At 37.9% G+C, this 18,729-nt stretch overlaps 1 protein-coding gene across 4 annotated transcripts in view; it reads right to left on the reverse strand.

The window, feature by feature from the left end:
• Positions 1-18,729, reverse strand: part of pyd (zonula occludens-like protein polychaetoid) — a 253,318-nt gene that overhangs the window by 52,608 nt on the left and 181,981 nt on the right. For all 4 annotated transcript variants that reach the window (XM_089101630.1, XM_089101631.1, XM_089101633.1 and 1 more), the window contains 3 exons: positions 10,477-10,601; positions 7,693-7,898; positions 4,271-4,422 (listed from right to left, as the gene is read on the reverse strand). In XM_089101630.1, the coding sequence (XP_088957756.1) occupies positions 4,271-4,422; positions 7,693-7,898; positions 10,477-10,601 (483 nt within the window). The remainder of the gene's footprint in view (positions 1-4,270; positions 4,423-7,692; positions 7,899-10,476; positions 10,602-18,729) is intronic.

Genomic DNA, 18,729 nt, shown 5'->3' on the forward strand with positions numbered 1-18,729 from the left:
TTAGAGTTTTTTCCTTAAATTTTCCCTCGTTGTAAATTTGCTCAAAGTTATACAAGTTGCCCATTGTTTATGATATAGATAGATATAGACAGATATTTATTGCTATAAAAGCCACTTTGGGCCATGGCAAAAAAAAAGGAAAATCACAAAAAATAATAGCACATGATTATAACACTCATAGCAAAGTATGGTAGCCTGCATAACAATAACAACGCAAAATTACAAAACATTACAAAAACATAATAAAGCACACAATACCATTAAACTAACATAAATAGATAGATGTATGTTACATCTATCAAGGGCCATGACTACAAAAATAACAAACAAGAAAACAACTTACACACATACAACAATACTTTCCATACTCACCCCACCCCCTTTACAAAAATCTATCTCTATGTGACATACCCAATTTTATATACCTTGCTATCATTCTTATTGTCCCATAATTTTTTGATCCCATTACTGAAACCAAACACTCACTTGTCCCCACATTAACAAAAAATAATTCTTTCCTTAAATCCTGTAATTCGGGACAAAGGGCCATGAAGTGAAGCTGATCCTCGGCATTTTCTCCGCACATAGAGCCTGAGTAAGGACCACCCTTTACCCTTACCCTCCGAAAATATTTCCTCTTTTCTCCAAGTGCTAGAAAATTACCCCTCCCTGATATATACCACTTAATTTTTTCACTATTTAAACCCGCTTTAAAATAATTATCATAACCCCAGACCTCCTTCCATTGCCGATAAACGCCGAGGGACACCGAGGCCGCGACTTCACACTGCCATTTCTGAATCTCCTGATCTTCAAGCACTCCCTTTACTAGTTTTTCTACATTTCCTACTTCCAGCCCTATCTCCTTCCCTTCATTCCAAACACCTAATAACCCACAACTATTTAAGATTGATTTCACCTGGGAAGCCCATGAACTTTTCCTTCTATCCTGCAACACCTCCAGATAAGCTGCATTTACTAACCTATTATTCTGTAAACCAATCACCTTTTCCCAGTATCCCATCATTCTAACCAATATTTTTACCCTCAATGAAAACAATCCTAGATCACCCTTTAACACCAGATTATTAAATTTCCCGTTTAGCCCTAAAAGTCTCCTGAAATCTCCTAAATAAATTCTCTCTATTTTTCCCCCTTTTTCAAAACCCCAAACATCCCCGCCGTAACTGAATACTGGGTCTAATTTCGTCTCAAAAATTCTCCTCTGTAGCTTAAGATCTACTGGTCCTAGGTGCCTAGAGGGGCGCTTCAATAACGCCGATGAAGCCTTTTGGCCCTTCCAACTCGCTATTTGCACCTGATCACTCCATTTCCCTGAACTTGTGAACTTACATCCCAAATAAATAAAATCCGTAACCTCTTTCATCCCTTTCCCTTTAAAATAAAACTTATTCTTTTCCCTTTCATCATTTCCAAAAACTAATATAACTGATTTTTCAATATTTAAAACTAATTTTTTACTCTCCAGATAACTATCCAAAATCTCTAACATCTTTTGCAAATCCGGAGCCGAATTCGCAAGCAATACTATGTCATCTGCAAATAATCAACAAAACAGCTCCAGTGACATTAATTTTAACATAGGGACATTTCTATTTCTAAAATACTGCTCAATATCATTAATAAAAAGAGAAAACAAACGCGGTGATAGTGTGCATCCCTGTTTGAGGCCTACATTACTTAAAACTGGCCTAGAATAAGAAATACCTACCTTCACTACTACTTTAACCATCTCATACATTTTCATTATAACTTCTACTAACCTAATTGGCAATCCTAATTTCACCAACACCGCTTTCAACAAACTCCTTGAAACTTCGTCAAATGCACCCCTAGTGTCTAAAAGCGCCGTACATAGCCTATTTTTCCTATGCCTCGTATATTTACTAGCTAAAGCCTGTAAACAAAATACTTGATCAATTGTACTATAATTTTCCCTAAACCCTGCCTGACATTCAATTAATATACCTTTATAATGCAACCATTTATCCATCCTATTAGACAGAACTCTACAAAATAGCTTACTGATAGAACTTCCTAAACTTATCCCCCTATAGTTCTTGTGCAGGTTTCTTTCTCCTTTCTTAAATAATGGGATCATAATCGATATCTGCCAATTTTGTGGCCATAGAGGTGTACTTAGAATTGCCTAGAATATCAATGCAAGCACTGGCAGTATCCATGCTCTTGAATGTTGTTTACATAAGGTTCTTTATTGGGAAAAGGGGGCATGTTTGATCCCGTCTCCAAAATGCTCCTCTTTCTGTCCAATCACGGTTGCTACCTCTCTCTGCAAGTTATTTGAACTTTTATTCGTAGATGAGTTTGAAAAACTTTGTTGCAGTCCACCAAGACAATTTGGTTTCCAACTCGGCATTGGTTTTGCGGAAGCGCTCTATGTCGTTGCATATGCACTCCTGGATGCACACAAATCAGGAGAAAGTCTAGAATCGGGGGCTTAGACCTAGAGAGAGCGTTTGATTCATTGATTCATGCGCTTATGTTGCTTAACTCAGCTAAAAGAGGAGTGAACTCAAATATCATCTAGGCTTTCTGTGGTCTTTACTCTCACCTTTACGTATGACTCAAGCTTCCTCCCAATAAAGGCCTTCCGCCAGCCCCGCGGTCAGCTTTGATACCAGTCCATAAAGGTGACCATCAGGGGGCAATTTTATCCCCCAATTTCTTCAACAACTAGGCTACATTATTGAACGTCAAGACAGCTGTCCTTCATCATGCATTCTCAGTTCCATTGACATCTCCCTAGTATGCTATGCTGATGACACGCTGAATCTCAGCCGGACGCTTAACCGCCTTTCAGAAATATTCTCATGTCTGCAGTCCAACTACGAGAAAGTCGTTCTGTGATTTAACTCCCAAAAGTCTGAAGTCTTGCTTTATAATTGGAAGAATGACCCTCCTACTAATATCACACTAGGTCATTGCTCAGTAAAACAAGTTGATAAAAAAGTATATCTGGGGCTGCCAATAGGTTCCTCATTACAGCATACCCGCTCCCTCCTGATCTCACATCTTGAACGGCGAATTTCCAGCTCCTATGCTTTGATCGTTAAATCCACTCTGAGATTTAACCGTCCACTACTGGCAAGTATTTACAACGCTAACGCACTGCCACATATATTATGTGTGACCTCTTTCTGGAATTTATTGGCAAACCGTGAAAAGTCTAAAATCCGCTCTTTATTTTTCCGTTTTGCAAAGTACCTGCTAAAATTGCCACCTTGGACAAAAAATAGTTTTCTGATTCGGCGCTTCAACCTAGCGGACCCAAATCTAGCTGTTGAGACACTTATTAGCCGGCAAAAAACAAAACCAGCAATTCTATAGCACGAGTGGGCAAGATTGCTTGTTTAAGTTTCCCTCTTGTTTCCCTTTTTTTTCTCTTTTCAAAAGTTGTTGTCTTTGTTGCTATTTTCGAAAAAGTTGTTGTTTCTGTTGTAATCTTTGAGTATGTTATCTTTCTGTTTCCACTTTTCGTACTATTTTGTATACTATTTAAGAAGTTGTTGCTTTTGTTGTTATTATTTTTTTTTCTTTAGTATATTATCGTTTTGTTTCCTCTTTTCGCATTTTCGTATACTTTGTCATTGTACATTTATTGTATACGACGGGTTTTCAATATATATTATTATTATAAAAGTGTTTTGGTATTAAAGTGAAACTTTAAGGAAACGAAAACCCCAATGAAAATTTGAATACCTTGACTGAGGTCAAAAATTAAATATATTTCGTCAATTGCCCCCCCCCCCCAAACCCCATAGAAAAACAACTAAAACTCAATAGCATTTCAAGAGTCATGTATGCAAGCTAGATTTATTTTCTCTGACTTCATCACTTGTAAGTCTTGTAACTTGTGTGTTTTCTGGAACAAGAGCTGTAGACTTTTCTTTTTTCTTGGGAGTTCTTTTGTGACGAAATATACTTCATTTTTCGCACAGAATCAAAATCCCTCCATTTCATGACTGGACAGGCTAAACATTTTACAGAAGCCCACCAGAATCTCCATTAAACGAGCATAGGGGCCATAGACCATGTTTTGGTTGTATTCCCAAGCTCATTGAATATTTACGATTAAAAGACAAAAATAAAAAAATAGAAATTAACCACTTGGTCTAAAAAAAACTCAGAACTCTGTTATATTTACACAAGAAATCCCATTTCATTCCATTATAAAAAATTTATTTGAGATCCTAGCAGAATGAATGAGGATAAACAAACATTTACTTACTTAACAAAAAAAAGATCACCCTTTCCAGATTGTAACACTTGATCATACTCTTCCTTGCGATGTTGGATGAGCAACTCAACTTGATCTTGGAGCCCCATTAGCATAAGTACAGTCTCCTCTCGTGTAGCACCCTTCACATCTGTCCCATTAACCTAAAACATAAAAACAGATCATTTATCCGATATCTGATCATGGGCGTACATAGCTTCTTCTCTAGGGGGGGGGGCAGCTGATTCTGTGATGAAGGGAGGGGTACTAAAGTTATATTGGCAGTTCACAAAACCTTACATTGCCAGCAAGTTGTTCCTATGAAATCTTTATTAATAAGTAATCACCAAAAATCATAAATCATTAATAAGCTTCAGCATTAATCAATCTTCTTGGATTAGAGCTAAATCTTTCCAAGATATTATGGATAATTGCTTCTCGTTTGACTTTTATTCTCATTCATCTTGTTTGACTTTTATTTGTCATTCCAGCTTTTTCAACCATCTACCTTTTATCAACTGCTTTTTTAACCATCTACCTTTTTCAACTGCTTTTACAACCATATCTAGCGTAAATTCGAAGTTCTAGGGGGGCAGCAGCCCCCTCTGCCCCCCCTTCTATACGCCAATGTATCTGATATTCTTATACTTTGAAAATAATCCAAATAGTCAAAACCTATTCTTTGGGAAATTCTCCTCATGAAGGTGCGTCCAAAAGAAAATTTTATGACAACCCATTTTTCCTTTTATTTGAATACTTAATTAGGCCGTTCTTCGGTTGCGCTGCCTAAATAAAGAACGATGTTGGCACAATGTATTATTTATTTTATTTTTTTTCTTGATCTTAGACCAAGGCACTTCGTATCAAAGGAGTTGTCGTAGAAACTTCGAAAAGGGCTCATTCGATTAGAAATTGGAGTGGCTAGTGCCCTTTTTAATAGTGGAAAGTGATTGGAAGGCAACTAAAACCCCTTCCAAGCCCACCATTTACCCAAACACATTCAATCAAAATTTTGAGATAGCCATTTTGGTTACCGTAGTTGATTTCCAGATAGAAATTATGTTTTGAGGAGGACACTCCCCCACAACCCTCAGGGCAAGAGTTGTAAATTATGCCCTAGGGACATATAAGGTTTTTTATAAAAAGCGTTGTCTTAGAAACTTTAAAAAAGGCTCGTTCGATTGGAAATTCACAGGGCTACTGCCCTCTTTACTAGTCGAAAGTGTTTGGAGGGCAACTAACCCCCCTCTCACACCACCTTTTCCCCAAACACATCCAATCAAAATTTTTGGATAGTCATTTTGTTCAACATAGTGGAAAGTCTGGGAATTAAGTTTTTTAGTATGACAACCCCCCTAATGTCTCCAGGGGAAGGGTTGTAAGTTTTGTCCTGGGGGGATCTAAGGTTTTTTGTTATGGAAAGTGTTGTCGTAGAGACTTCAAAAAAGGCTCATTCGATTGAAAACTTAAACGGCTAGTGCCCTTTTTAATAGTCGAAAGTGATTGGAAGGCAACTAACACCCTTTCCACGCCCATCATTTATCCGAACACATCCAATCAAAATTTTGAGATAGCCATTTTGTTCAATGTAGTTGAAAGTTCTGGAAATTAGGTATTTGAGGATGACACTCCCCCCAGAGCCCTCAGGGTAAGGGTTGTAAGTTATGCCCTGGGTTCATATAAGGTTCTTTTTGAAAGCTTTTGCCGCTTAAGCTCAAAAAAGCACACACTTGACGAGATGAACAAAGAGCTTGTGCCCTTTTTAACTATCAAAAGTAAGTTGAAGACTACTAACCCCCCTCTTCCGCAAATCATTTCCCCAAACACATCCAATCAAAATTTTTAGATATCCATTTTGTTCAAAGTAGTTATAAGTTTTAGAAAACAGGTATTTGAGGATGAAAACCCCCTCAGAGCCCTCAAGGCAAGGGTTGTAAATTATGCCCTGGGGGCATATAAGGTTTTTTATAGGTAGTGATGTTATAGAAAGTTCAAAAAGGGCTTATTCAATTGGAAATTAGAAAGGCTTGTGCCCTTTTTAATAGTCGAAAGTGGTTGGAGGATAACTAACACTCCTCTCACACCCACCATTTCTCCAAACACATCCAATCAAAATTTTGACATAGCCATTTTGTTCGACGTAGTTAAAAAGTCTGGAAATTATGTTTCTGAGGATGAAATCCCCCCCCCTCCCCATATCCCTCAGTGCAAGGGTGGTAATTTATGCCATGGGGGCATATAAGATTTTTTTATATAGAAAGCGTTGTCGTAGAAACTTCAAAAAGGAATAATTAGATTGAAAATTCAAACGGCTAGTGCCCTTTTTAATAGTCGAAAGTGACTTGAGGACAACTAACCCCCCTCTCACACCCACCATTTCTCCGAACACACCCAATCAAAACTCTTAGACAGCCATTTTGTTCAATGCAGTTGAAAGGTCCGGAAATCATGTTTTTGAGGATGACAACCCCCACACAGCCCTCAGGTTAAGGGTTGTAAGTTAAGCCCTGGGGCATATAAGATTTTTATAAAAAGCACTGTCGTAGAAACTTTAAAAAGGGCTAGTGCCCATTTTAATAGTTGGAAGTGATTGGAGGACAACTAACCGCCCTCTCACGCCCACAATTTCCCAAAACACATCCAATTGAAATTTTGATAGCGATTTTCCTCAACGTAGTTGAAAGTTCTGGAAATTAGGTCTTTGAGGATGACACCCCCGCCCCAGCCCTCATGGCAAGGGTTGTAGGTTATGCCCTGGGGACACATAAGGTTTTTATTGAAAGCGTTGTCGTAGAAACTTCAAAGGGGCTCATTCGATTGGAAACTGAAAGGGCTAGTGTTTTTTTTTTTTTAATAGTTGAAAGTGATTGGAGAGCAACTAACGCCCCTGTCACGCACACCATTTCCCCAAACACATCCAGTCAAATTTTTGAGATAGCTATTTCGTTTAAAGTAGTTGAAAATTCAAGAAATTAGGTCTTTGAGGATGACAACCCCCCCCTCACAAGCCCTCATGGCAAGGATTGTTATTTATGCCCTGGGGGTATACAAGGTGTTTATAGAAAGCGTTGTCGTAAAAACTCAAAAAGGGGTCATTCGATTGGAAATTGGAAGATCTAGTGCCCTTTTTAATAGTCGAAAGTGATTGGAAGGCTTAACAACTTTATAGTAAAGATCGATGTGGTTATAATGTATTATTATTTTTGTTCTTTTTTTTTTTGTTTTGACCAGGGCACTTCGTATCGAAGGAGGTGTCTTAGGAACTGCGAAAAGGCTCATTCGATTGAAAATAGAGGGCTAATGCCCTTTTTAATAGTCGAAAGTGATTGGAGGGCAACTAGTCCCCCTCCCACGCCCACACTCCCATTATAAGAACCCATGTTTAAGCACAATATTTAAAGATTCATTCTTAAGATTACCCTAGAGAGCCTTACCTTTAAAATTTTATCTCCTGCCTGAAGACCCTGGATCGAGGCAGCACTACCAGGTTGAACGGCAGAGACGAAGACACCAGTCTCGTTTCCACCCGTCAGCCTGATCCCTACCGATCCACCTTCTTTTCTGAACTTAATGACTGTGTTTTCGGTCGGTCGATGGTTGTCGTCACCGTAAGATCGACTTGTACGGCTTGGGTAGTACTCTTAAAATAAGATAAGAAAAAGAGTAAGTACATTAAACGAAAATCAAATGATAGCTCAGGAAACCATATCTACTACAATGCTGAAGTATAGCTAACTATCATAGGCAGCGCAATAGCGCTGCCTAAGTAAAGGACGATGTTAGCACAATGTATTATTTATTTTCCATACCAGGGCACTTAGTATCGAAGTTGTCGTAGAAACTTGGAAAAGGGCTCATTCGATTGGAAGGCAACTAACACCCCTTCCACGCCCACCATTTCCCCAAACAAATCCAATCAAAATTTTGAGATAGCCATTTTGTTCAGTGTAGTTGATTTCCAGATAGAAATTTTGTTTTTGAGGAGAACACTCCCACACAGCCCTCACGGCAAGGGTTTTAGTTATTCCCTGGGGGCATATGAGAAGGATGTTGGCACAATGTATTATTTATTATTTTTTTCCTTTACACCAGGGTACTTTGTATCGAAGAAGTAGTCGTAGAAACGTCGAAAAGGGCTCATTCAATTGTAACTTGGATTGGCTTGTGCCCTTTTTAATAGTCGAAAGTCATCGGAAGGCAACTAACACCCCTTCCGCCCACCATTTCCCCAAACACATCCAATCAAAATTTTGAGATATCCATTTTATTCAGCGTAGTTGATTTCCAGATAGAAATTATGTTTTTGAGGAGGACACTCCACCACAGCCCTAAGGACAAGGGTTGTAACTTATGCCCTGGGGGCATATAAGTTTTTTTTTTTATATAGAAATCGGTGTCATAGAAACTCAAAAATGGCCCATTCGATTGGAAATTGAAGGGGCTAGTGCCCTTTTTAATAGTCGAAAGTTATTGGAAGGCTTGACGTTTTTATTGTAAAGACTGATGTGGGTACAATGTATTATTATTATTATTATTATTTTTTTTTTTTATTATTTTTTTTTTGAGGACCAGGGCACTTCGTATCAAACGATTTGTCGTAGGAACTTCGAAAAGGGCTCATTTGATTGAAAATAGAAAGGGATGATGCCCTTTTTAATAGTCGAAAGTGATTTTAGGGCAACTAATCCCCCTCCCACACCCACCGTCCCATTTGCCCATTATGTTTAAAAACTAAATGTTGCTTTAACATTAAATCAAAATGCACTGTGTTAATGCTAATTCTCAATAAGGCATCTCAGCAGTGTCCCAAGAACGACTAAGGATATTATGTTCAAACTTTAAGGGCTACTTTTGCTCTTAGAATTTAACCAAAGCAAAATAGCGTAAGTGTATCCAAGCTATCAAAGAAAGTAAACAGATTTTTTTTGCGAATGGTATCAAGTTTTCCATTTCAGGTCAGCTAGAGGAGGGATGAAGCTAAATTAAACACTACTATTTGTGTCCAGATTTTTAAAAGGGTGTATGTTGTTAAAAATTGCGGAAAATTTTTCTCCAGCGTACAAATAGCAGGCCAAACTATAAAGTCTCAAAAAAACGAAAAGATTTAAAGTATTATTTTCTTTTTCCCTGAAAAGACTATGTCAATATAAAACGAAAAGAAATTAACTAAAAAAACCTTTTCCACAAAATAAGTTTTTCAAAGAAAAGTAGCCTAAAGAACTCCATTAAACCAAAAATGAGCAAAAATAAAATAAAATAATCTACCAAGCGTGAAACAACCACAAATCAGCATCGATAAATAAATGAAACCGAAAACGAACAGAAATTACAATAAATAACCGAGTCAAGCTCAAAACCAGAAGAAATTAACATAAGTTGGGCTCAAAACCCTATGCCTTCCCAAAGCCAGAACATAATTTGCATTTCACTGAAAAAAATACAAAAGAATGTGTACTGTCAGTTTAATTTACATATACTGATATTTAGTAATCAATATATTAATATTATTTGATTTATCAAAGTGATAAAAGTAAAAAAATTTATATTTTTTCAGTAAGCGAATCCAATATCAAATATCAATATCAATACCAATATCAATATCAAGGAAGCAAATCCAAACACTGCTTGTGCACATGAAATATTACAAACTAAAAGCTTTTCCGTTTCATAGAATCTTAATTTTGAATAAAAAACATATAAATTAGGATAATAATTCCATAGAAATAAATTTCAGCCAATAGTCTTTACTCGTACTCCTTATGAAGACACATACCTGTATTTAGTCTGCAACACACACATATTCATACTTGCTATATTTCATTACTTAATATATTGATCAGCAAATGGACCTAATCCCGAATAGAAAGAGCACATATCGTTTAGAAACTGTTCAAAATTATAAAAACTACAACATAAAAAATGCATACTTCCTTTGGGTGCAGAAAAAAACTCCTTAAAATGCTCACGACCAGGTTCAATATTTTCCTGAGAATTTGCTTTTTGGATCAGTAGGGCGGAGAAGGAGTCCATGGATCATGATGGTACCATTTTTCGGTATATTTTTCATTACTTCCGCGTTGAAGAATTTAGACTGACATTGAGGGCAATCATTGACCTTAGACAATCATTTAAGCCAATGCCAAGGAGGGGGGGGGGGGGGTACAGATGTGGATCTAGCCACAAATAATGAAAAAAGAAGTGGTAAATATCAAACTTACCGTCACCACGAGGAGGAGGAGGCCTAGGAGGAATTTCTTCTGCATCAAGGGATCCTACACCTAGATCAGTGATAGGACCTCTGGATCGTCCAGTCTGCCGAGTCAAATTACTTTTGTCGTCTAAGCTATAAAAAATGAAGAATTTATTTAAGTAATGTTCAACTGACATCTCTGGCATAACGCAAAATGAGATAAGGCCACTTGAACAAGAAAGAAAAAAAAAACTAAGATAGTTCTCTAAGAGTCAGTAATTAGGAAAAATGTATATTGTTAGGTTCATTTTTAGGATACTTATCAATTCAAAACACCGGAAGCTTTGCAAGATCTGTTCTAAATCAAAAACTACAAAAACGACCTACCAAACTTTTTAATGAGACAAAATAATTAACGGATTAAAAATAAAATTAGATTTGCTACAAGTTTTTCAGTTTTCGGTAGCAAATAGCAGTTTCATTGTTGTCTTGAGTAAATAGCCCTCAAACAAAAAGTTGTACAAACAAAATGATGATTCACAAAGCTAATAAAGATGGATGAGTCACTAAAAGCTAACACAATGACAAAACTGACAAACATTTCAATATTCTCTTTTTTCAAAGTTAAGATCAGAGAGCAAGGGTAAATATAAGAACGGAAACTGGCATTAGTGGCGAAAAAAATCACCATCCCCATCTTGTGTTTGGCGTTTCTTGTTTTTTTTTTAACTACACAATTATTTTTTTTCCAGACCTGAAATCAGACACTTTCTGCCGCAACAATTTACCCAATTATGCTAATTTTGTATTTCTATTACAGTAAAAAACGAAAAAAAAACAACAATAAACATTAGATGGCGTTGGTGATTTTTATCTAGGACCCAGCCTCTGAAAACTGACACAAGTGTAGTCAGCGAGATGACAGCGAAACGGAGGTTGGACCCAACGTAACTGACCATGCTGATTCCGGAAACGACCGCTATATTGTTGAGAAATGTTAGCGTGTCGTTGTAAGACCAAAGTTATAGGTTTCTTCAGCTTTTAGCTACGAATAAAATGTGTAAGTGTCAAAGTAAAGCCAGAAATGCATCGATTCTAGAAACCTAATACAGGAAACGTTGCAAATTCAACTCGCAGCAGAGAAGAGGAGAAACTGAACAGCTAAGAAACTTTTAACTCAAAATGAAACAACTAAAAGAACAAATGGCTATTACATATAAGAACGAATCGTCCAAATTTCAAAACTTGTCTTCCGAGGACTCATCTGCCGATTCGTTACATATTCCTGCACACTGACACAACAAATCACAGCCTCTGTTCTTGTCGGCTCTAGAGCAAGTTCGGCAAAGGCAGTATTCGGGACTGGTACCTTGTGGGAAAGGATCTCCCCCCATTGGAACTGAACAGATTCTGCCTTTCGAAAAAGTCCAGCCGAATCGAGTAGGGTCAACTGGCGAAAGCCTTGGCAAGTTCGCTTCCAACAGGAATTTGACCTGTAGCAAAGAACGCATAGCGTGAAAAGAAAAAGCGTCATCCGTCGGAGGCAAGTATTTCAGTTCCCGTTTTCTCGGGTACAGGTGAATGCGCAAATCGTACAAAGACCGGAAGTCACCAGGGTCTTTGCAGTACATTGCTACGACTACCTTTCGGCAGGCAGATGTAAATTCTTCCAAGACAGCTTGGCCATCGTCGCTCCTTAGCCTCACAATCACGTTCCGGATATCCTCATAGAGGTTCCATCTTTCAACTGCTTTCATAGCTAACTTTTTGCCCTTGCCATAAAAATAGCTAACGGTATCACACCCAGTCACACAGTGAACCACTGGCAGACAACTGAGCAAACTGTTCGGCAGGACTTCACAAAGCTGGTGAATTGGTACAGAATACTTCTGAAAATTCACATATATGGCACGACCAACCAGCTCCTTCTTTTCAAATAGCTGACAGCAGTGATACAGAAGTCCAACAACTATGTCAGTGTCATTTGCTAGCACAGCAATCTCCTTGAAGTTTCTCCCTAGAGCATCAAGGACATGTAAAATTATCCTTGTGTCCGCTTCTTCATGGTTTGAGATGAGACGCTCTTCATAATCTTCTGCACTCACATTTGCTGGCAATTTCGCAACCTTCATCCGATCTGAAAAGCATCCTGAGAGATACAGTGTCACACCTTGCTTGACGAGATCCACAGACCTTTTTTTCCTCCTGGATAAAAGAATGTGGATTAAAACAATGAAGAGCCAAAAAAAAAAAAATTTTTTTGGCACCGAATTCGTCTTAATCACCGAAACGAAGATAAGAAAGAAAAAAATAGGCATAGGAAAAAGAAACTTCTTAGTTCTAAACTCAAAAATGTTTGCCGCTTCGCATGTTCCAGTGGTAAAGTCCAAAATTTTCAGCGCTTCGCGCCAGAAAAAGCTGTCTCAGACATTCACTCAGTCCTTGTGTCTGCAAATAGACAAAGCAAAGTGACATTTTTCAACCCCTAAAAGAGGTACCGTATATAAGAGAGGAAGAAAGAAAAAAAAATGCAAGAGATAAAGAAAATTCTAAATTCTAAATCCTAAGATTATAAGATTATTTCCTTCTTTGCAAGGATGTTTCAGTGGTTAACTTTATTTTATAACATATATATAGATATACATATATATATATATTTATTTTAAAGAAAGCATTAAAACGATAGTGTTAGTAGAGTCCAGTGGCAGATCCCGTAATTTTCCGGCGCTTCGCGCCGGAAAATGCTGTCTCAGACATTCACTTAGTTCTTGTGTCTGCAAATAAACAAAAACAAAATGACATTTCCTAACTCTCGTTTTTGTAATAACTTAGACCCTTTGCAATACAATATAAATTTTTAAGGGTGTTTGCTTCTCAAGAAACGGTATTAAGAGGCAAATGTAAGGAATAATAAACTTTTTAGTGATAAATTTCTAAAATTTTCGGGGCTTCCCGGCAGAAAATGCTATGTCTGCCTGAAGATCAGTACTGAATGAGAAAGGCAGGTACGTTTTATCGGCACATTATAGACCTTTACCCGTCCCTGGAAATTGGGTAGTTACGTCACTGCTTATCATACTTAGGTTTCTAGAGTCAAGTCGATATCGCCCCTCCCGAAACGAAATGGAATATACGCTACTGACGACGGGTACTGTTCTTTGGTTTGCTAACCTGGGTACTGAAATGCCGTCCCAATCTGGTCCCTATTTCGGTGTTAGGAAGGTCCCAAAGTCCCTAATTTTGGACGTTGCTGACTGTACGACCCCTGCAATTACTGCGGCCAGCTCCCGAGGCCCAAAACGAGGCAAATATCAATGTTTTCAGCGTGTTCGTGAGGGTTTGGGTGTCTCGACGATATTAAGACTGTGCAATCTTCTCAGTGTTTGGGAAGGTACATGAATAATATAATTAAGTGAGCTGGGCGTATTGAAGGACTCCACTTTGATGAAGGAAAGGCCAGTCAAAAGTTTCCTCCACCTACAAAGGATCCTAAGCTCCTCAAGCCTTCCCAAAAACATCATCTAGTATAAAACTCAGGGACAATTAATTACCCTTAAAAACTAATTTTGCAAGCACAGACAATACTTACAGACCAATCAAGGTTGTCGCAGACAAAATGGCTGAAGAGGGCATTGCAAAAACCATCAGGAATGTAGACCCCGACTTGCCGAATCCTCTCCTCCACAGCCAAAGCAGCTGACGTCAGTAGCCGTTGAAACGTCTGATGGCTCACCCCGTATACCAGGCGGTTCACCAACTGAATGTTTGACTTACTTCGACTTTTATGAAACAAATGGACAGGGAGAGCGATTTGCTTAGGAGTAGTTATTGGAAAAGCTTGGTGAATAATGTCCTTACCAAGATTGAGCACAATTTCTTTGGTTTTACGGTCAAGTTCGTATTTAGTGTTAGTATCTTCAGGTGGACTTGAGATGTCTGTTACCAAGTATGCCAAGATATTGAACAGCAGTGGAGGAACAAGATCATTTGCTGCATCGTACGAAAGATTAACCATACTTCCTGAAGACTGATACGTTTCGACACTCTCTACCATTTGAGACTTGAGTTTCAACATCAAGTAGTGAACATGTCTCCTATCTTCCACCTCAACCGTATCAGATTTGCCACTTGCTCCAGTCAAGCTAGGGCCAGATTCAACTGGCACTGATTGCTCGTCCACAGATGCCTCAGTATTGGTCTCACAATTTTTCAGATAGCTCTGTGAGGCAATGTCCGAACTGGTTTTGGAACTTTCACTTCCGTCACTATCTTCTTCATACGACTGCACTACTACAATTGTCTCTTCCAACGACGTTATCAGTTCTCTCACTTGGGCAATAACTGCACCTGGTGAAGTAACTCCCTTCAGATAATTAAAAGGATTTGCCACTAGATACGTACTTTCCAAGTGTCTTACCAAAGCGATACCCAAGATTTCTCTTCATGCTAGATCTGACCAAAGCAAAGCCACTGCTTTCTAGGACCTCCTTTAGTTTAACTTTAAGCTCAGAAATGCAATACACTCTGCCCTCTTGCATTCTAGATCCAACATATTGCAAAAACTGATCGTATACAAGTTTAAGAGGATCATAATCTCCAAATTCATCCTTAGGTTTTGACGCCATGAACTTTTTGTAGCACTTCATGTGGTAAGAAGTACTGTGGGCAAGTTAAGAATTAAAAGAGGGTCTGGCGGATGCGACAGTCTCATGTTTGTTGCAACTTTTGGGTCTGTTGGACAGATGAAGTATCCCAAATTTGGGTATTTTTTTTTCTATGAAGTTGCTCACAAGAATAGACCTCTTCCAGTAGCGGTGAGTTTTCAGGACCAACATGTTTGCCTCCGATTCCTGTGTCTGGGCCCAGTTTCCTGTTTACAAAAGTTTCCAAGAAAGTATTTCATGGCAGAATACAAGCAAGGAATCCAGTTTACGATAGTCGCTTGTTAGCTTAACACTTACCAACCATCCAAGAAAAACATTGGAGCTGCAGAATGCACATCAAAACAACTAAAAGATAATTACTTTCTGCAAATGCTCAGACCTCAGTGTCCTTTTCCCAAAATCCAGCTCTTACCAACATGGTATGAACACAGATCCAGGCATTTGAAACTGTGTTGGGCAGGGAAACAAACATGCTCCAAAAAACGCATTCAGTAAAGAACACAACCATGAGATCATTTGAAAACTGACTCAGAACCACAGTTTATAGAATTATCCAGTAAGTTTACCGCAGATCATTTCTGGTCTTCATACTCGGTGCGAACAAAAAGCTCCTCTTACTTATTCATGGATTAGCGGGTTAGACTGTATGCGTCAATCAATGAGAAATGGTTCGAAATTGTATCATTCATAATTGTGAATGCAGAAAAAAACTTGGTGAGCCAGCCAAGTGGTTTGCAAGTGTCCCATCTCACAGATATGACTTAATTTACATACAAATTATGACTTAATCTATTATTTACATACAGTGGACTCAACTGATTGGCCTATGTAGGATTTTATAAAAAAGGGGGCGGGGTTTTGATGAAATTTGTGAAAATAAGGATTTTTTTTTCTTCTAATAACTGGTGGAATAGGTGGGATGGTTTCAGGGGCGGATCAAGGATTTTTTAGGGGGGGGGGCGCAAAATAGGTTGATCCGATAGACTTACGTTAGGTTTCACTTTCATAACACACAGATATTTAAAAGTCATCAAAGGTCAGGGCCCTCTAGAGGGAGGAGTGGAGGTAGGTACTTCAGAATACCTTCCCAGAACACATTTGAGCCTGTAGACCCATCCCTGAAAGTTTCATTTTCCTAACCTAACCCCTATCCAAGATAGCCAAAAGTAGCTAAAGTAGAATTTTACCAAAAAGACAGATGGATCTACAGGCTAAGATAAGGTATGTCCTGGGATGGTATTTTGAAGTACCTACCTCCACTCTTTCTCCCACTAAAGGGTCCTGAAATTTGCCTACATGACAGGTAGAACCTATTGAAATTTGACAAAACAACTCTTAACTTACCTTAAATCGCAGCTTGGAGCGAATTTAAGGATTTTCCTTAATTTCACAAACAACTCTTTACCTTAATTTTCAGTTACTGGTTTCTTATTCTCTGGCTTTAGTTCTGAAAGTACAATTCCTGTTATTTGAGTAGAATTTTGAGCCATATTAATATTTTTTTTAATATATGAAATGTATTTGCATATCTTTAAAACCTTAATACTTGGGATTGAGCAGAGTTGTGAAGCTGAAAATTTTGTTGTTTTAATTCATTCAAGCTGAAGATCTATTTTGCAAGGTTTCACTCAAAATCAAAGGCCAGGACCCTCTAGAGGAAGGAGTAGAGGTAGATACTTCAAAATACCTTCCCATGACATACTTTAGTCTGTAGACCCATCCCTGAAAGTTTCATTTTTCCCAATCTATCCCCTTTCCAAGATAGCCAAAAGTAGCTTAAGTAGAATTTTATCAAATGCTGGAGCTATGCCCCTGATGGAAACAAGGTAAAAAAAAATAAAAAATTATCAATTATTCCCCCTTTGTTAGCCTATTGTTTCTAAATATAAGAAATAGTGCTATTACAACTAAATCCTAAAGCATGTCAATACAACTGAAACTTTTAAATTCCTGAATTTATACTTTCTCAGCATGATAGTTGTCACCCAGACAATACCCCTCTTATTCTGATTGGGTAAATTTTTGGCAGTTCATATTATTGACTTACATATAAAGTAAACATAGTACATGATGCCTTTTTTATGCTCTTTCCAAATATAACAATGATTTTTTTCAGAAATGAAATCTACCCCCACCCCTATTAATACCAATTCAGGGTATATATTTGCACATTAGGGCAGTGGGGGTAAAGTTTATTTCTGATACAAATGAGAGGTAAGTTTAAAACTTACCCCTCTCCCTCTAATGTGCAAATATATACCCTGAATCGGTATATATAGCCTAGGGGGGGGGGGGGAGGGAATTCATTTTGACAAAAATGATTATTATATTGGTTAAGAGCATAAAAAGAGCATCGAGTAGTATGTTTACTTTATTTGTAAGTCATTAATTTTACTAATGGGTGAGATAGGGAATGATCATACTGCTAATTCTATAAACTGTGCTCGGAACTGAACAGGAAGCTGATGCAAAAGGTTCTCAACCCCTGAAAAACGAGGCTACTATGCTATTATATGCTACAGCTATAGCCTACTACTATACTATAGCCTACTAATACTAGGCTATGCTTGCTATATACACTACACATTATAAATCACTGATGAAGCCGGAAACACGTTGGCAAATACTGACAAATGCTGGATGTATGAGATAATGAAATTATCTTATTGGTTTTTGTGGGATCATTCTATCCAGATACTTTCCCTCGACAATAGCGTTACCTACTTAGGGCATGTATCTTGTACTCTCAAGATGGCGTTGCTAGCCGAGAAAAAAAGAAGCGAAAAGGCAACTTTGAACTGCTATAGCTGCTGACGCTAGCGTCTGACACCGGTATAGCGGGCCTTCCCGGGATCAGCAGGTCATACTCTGTCCTTTGGTACAGAGAAATCTCGGTCATTTCACTGACCACTCACAAACAGAAATAGAGCACATTCCTTCGGGTGGGTCCCAGACTAACTCTTATAAGTTAATCATACTCATTGGATGGTCTAGCAAACATACCAGCTGTTTCATTTAATGGAACTAACTTTATTATTAGTTTTGCAACAACACTGTAAAATTATTATTAGTTTTACAATAACAATAGTGCACACATATCACACCCTGAGAAGAAAGGGATCAGAAGCTTTTCCAACGAGGAGGGTGAGGGATAAATCACAGGTCAGTCAACTTTAAAAAAGTACTCAATTCCAACATTACTGAGGGATTTCAGGCGCTGCTGAAGGGCCCTAAAAATATATTGATATACACAATAAAAAAGTCACATGATTGAATGCCAGACATGCCAAAAGTGGTAATTGAAATGAATGAAGAGTTGTCATAAATCCTCATAATAAAGACACGCAATTAGTAAAATTTTTAGTATAAATATTATTCTATTTTAAAGAGTTCAAAATTTTACTACTATTCAAGCTCTTGTGAGTGAATGTAAAAGGTTAAAAGGTGATACAAAAAATGCGTGTTTCACCATCATCAGCATACGTATGTGTTGTGCAGTGACTCGGAAGAGCAAAGAATTGAAAGAATTTTGTTCAGTACTGTCAATGATTTTAGGATTTCTAATTTAGCAGAACCAAAAAGGTAAAAGAAAACAGTCAAAATGTCACTGTGAAATT

Source organism: Artemia sp. Qi Xiang Cuo, chromosome 15 (genome assembly GCF_049724085.1).
Source record: "Artemia sp. Qi Xiang Cuo chromosome 15, ASM4972408v1, whole genome shotgun sequence".
NCBI classification, from domain to species: Eukaryota; Metazoa; Arthropoda; class Branchiopoda; order Anostraca; family Artemiidae; genus Artemia; species Artemia sp. Qi Xiang Cuo.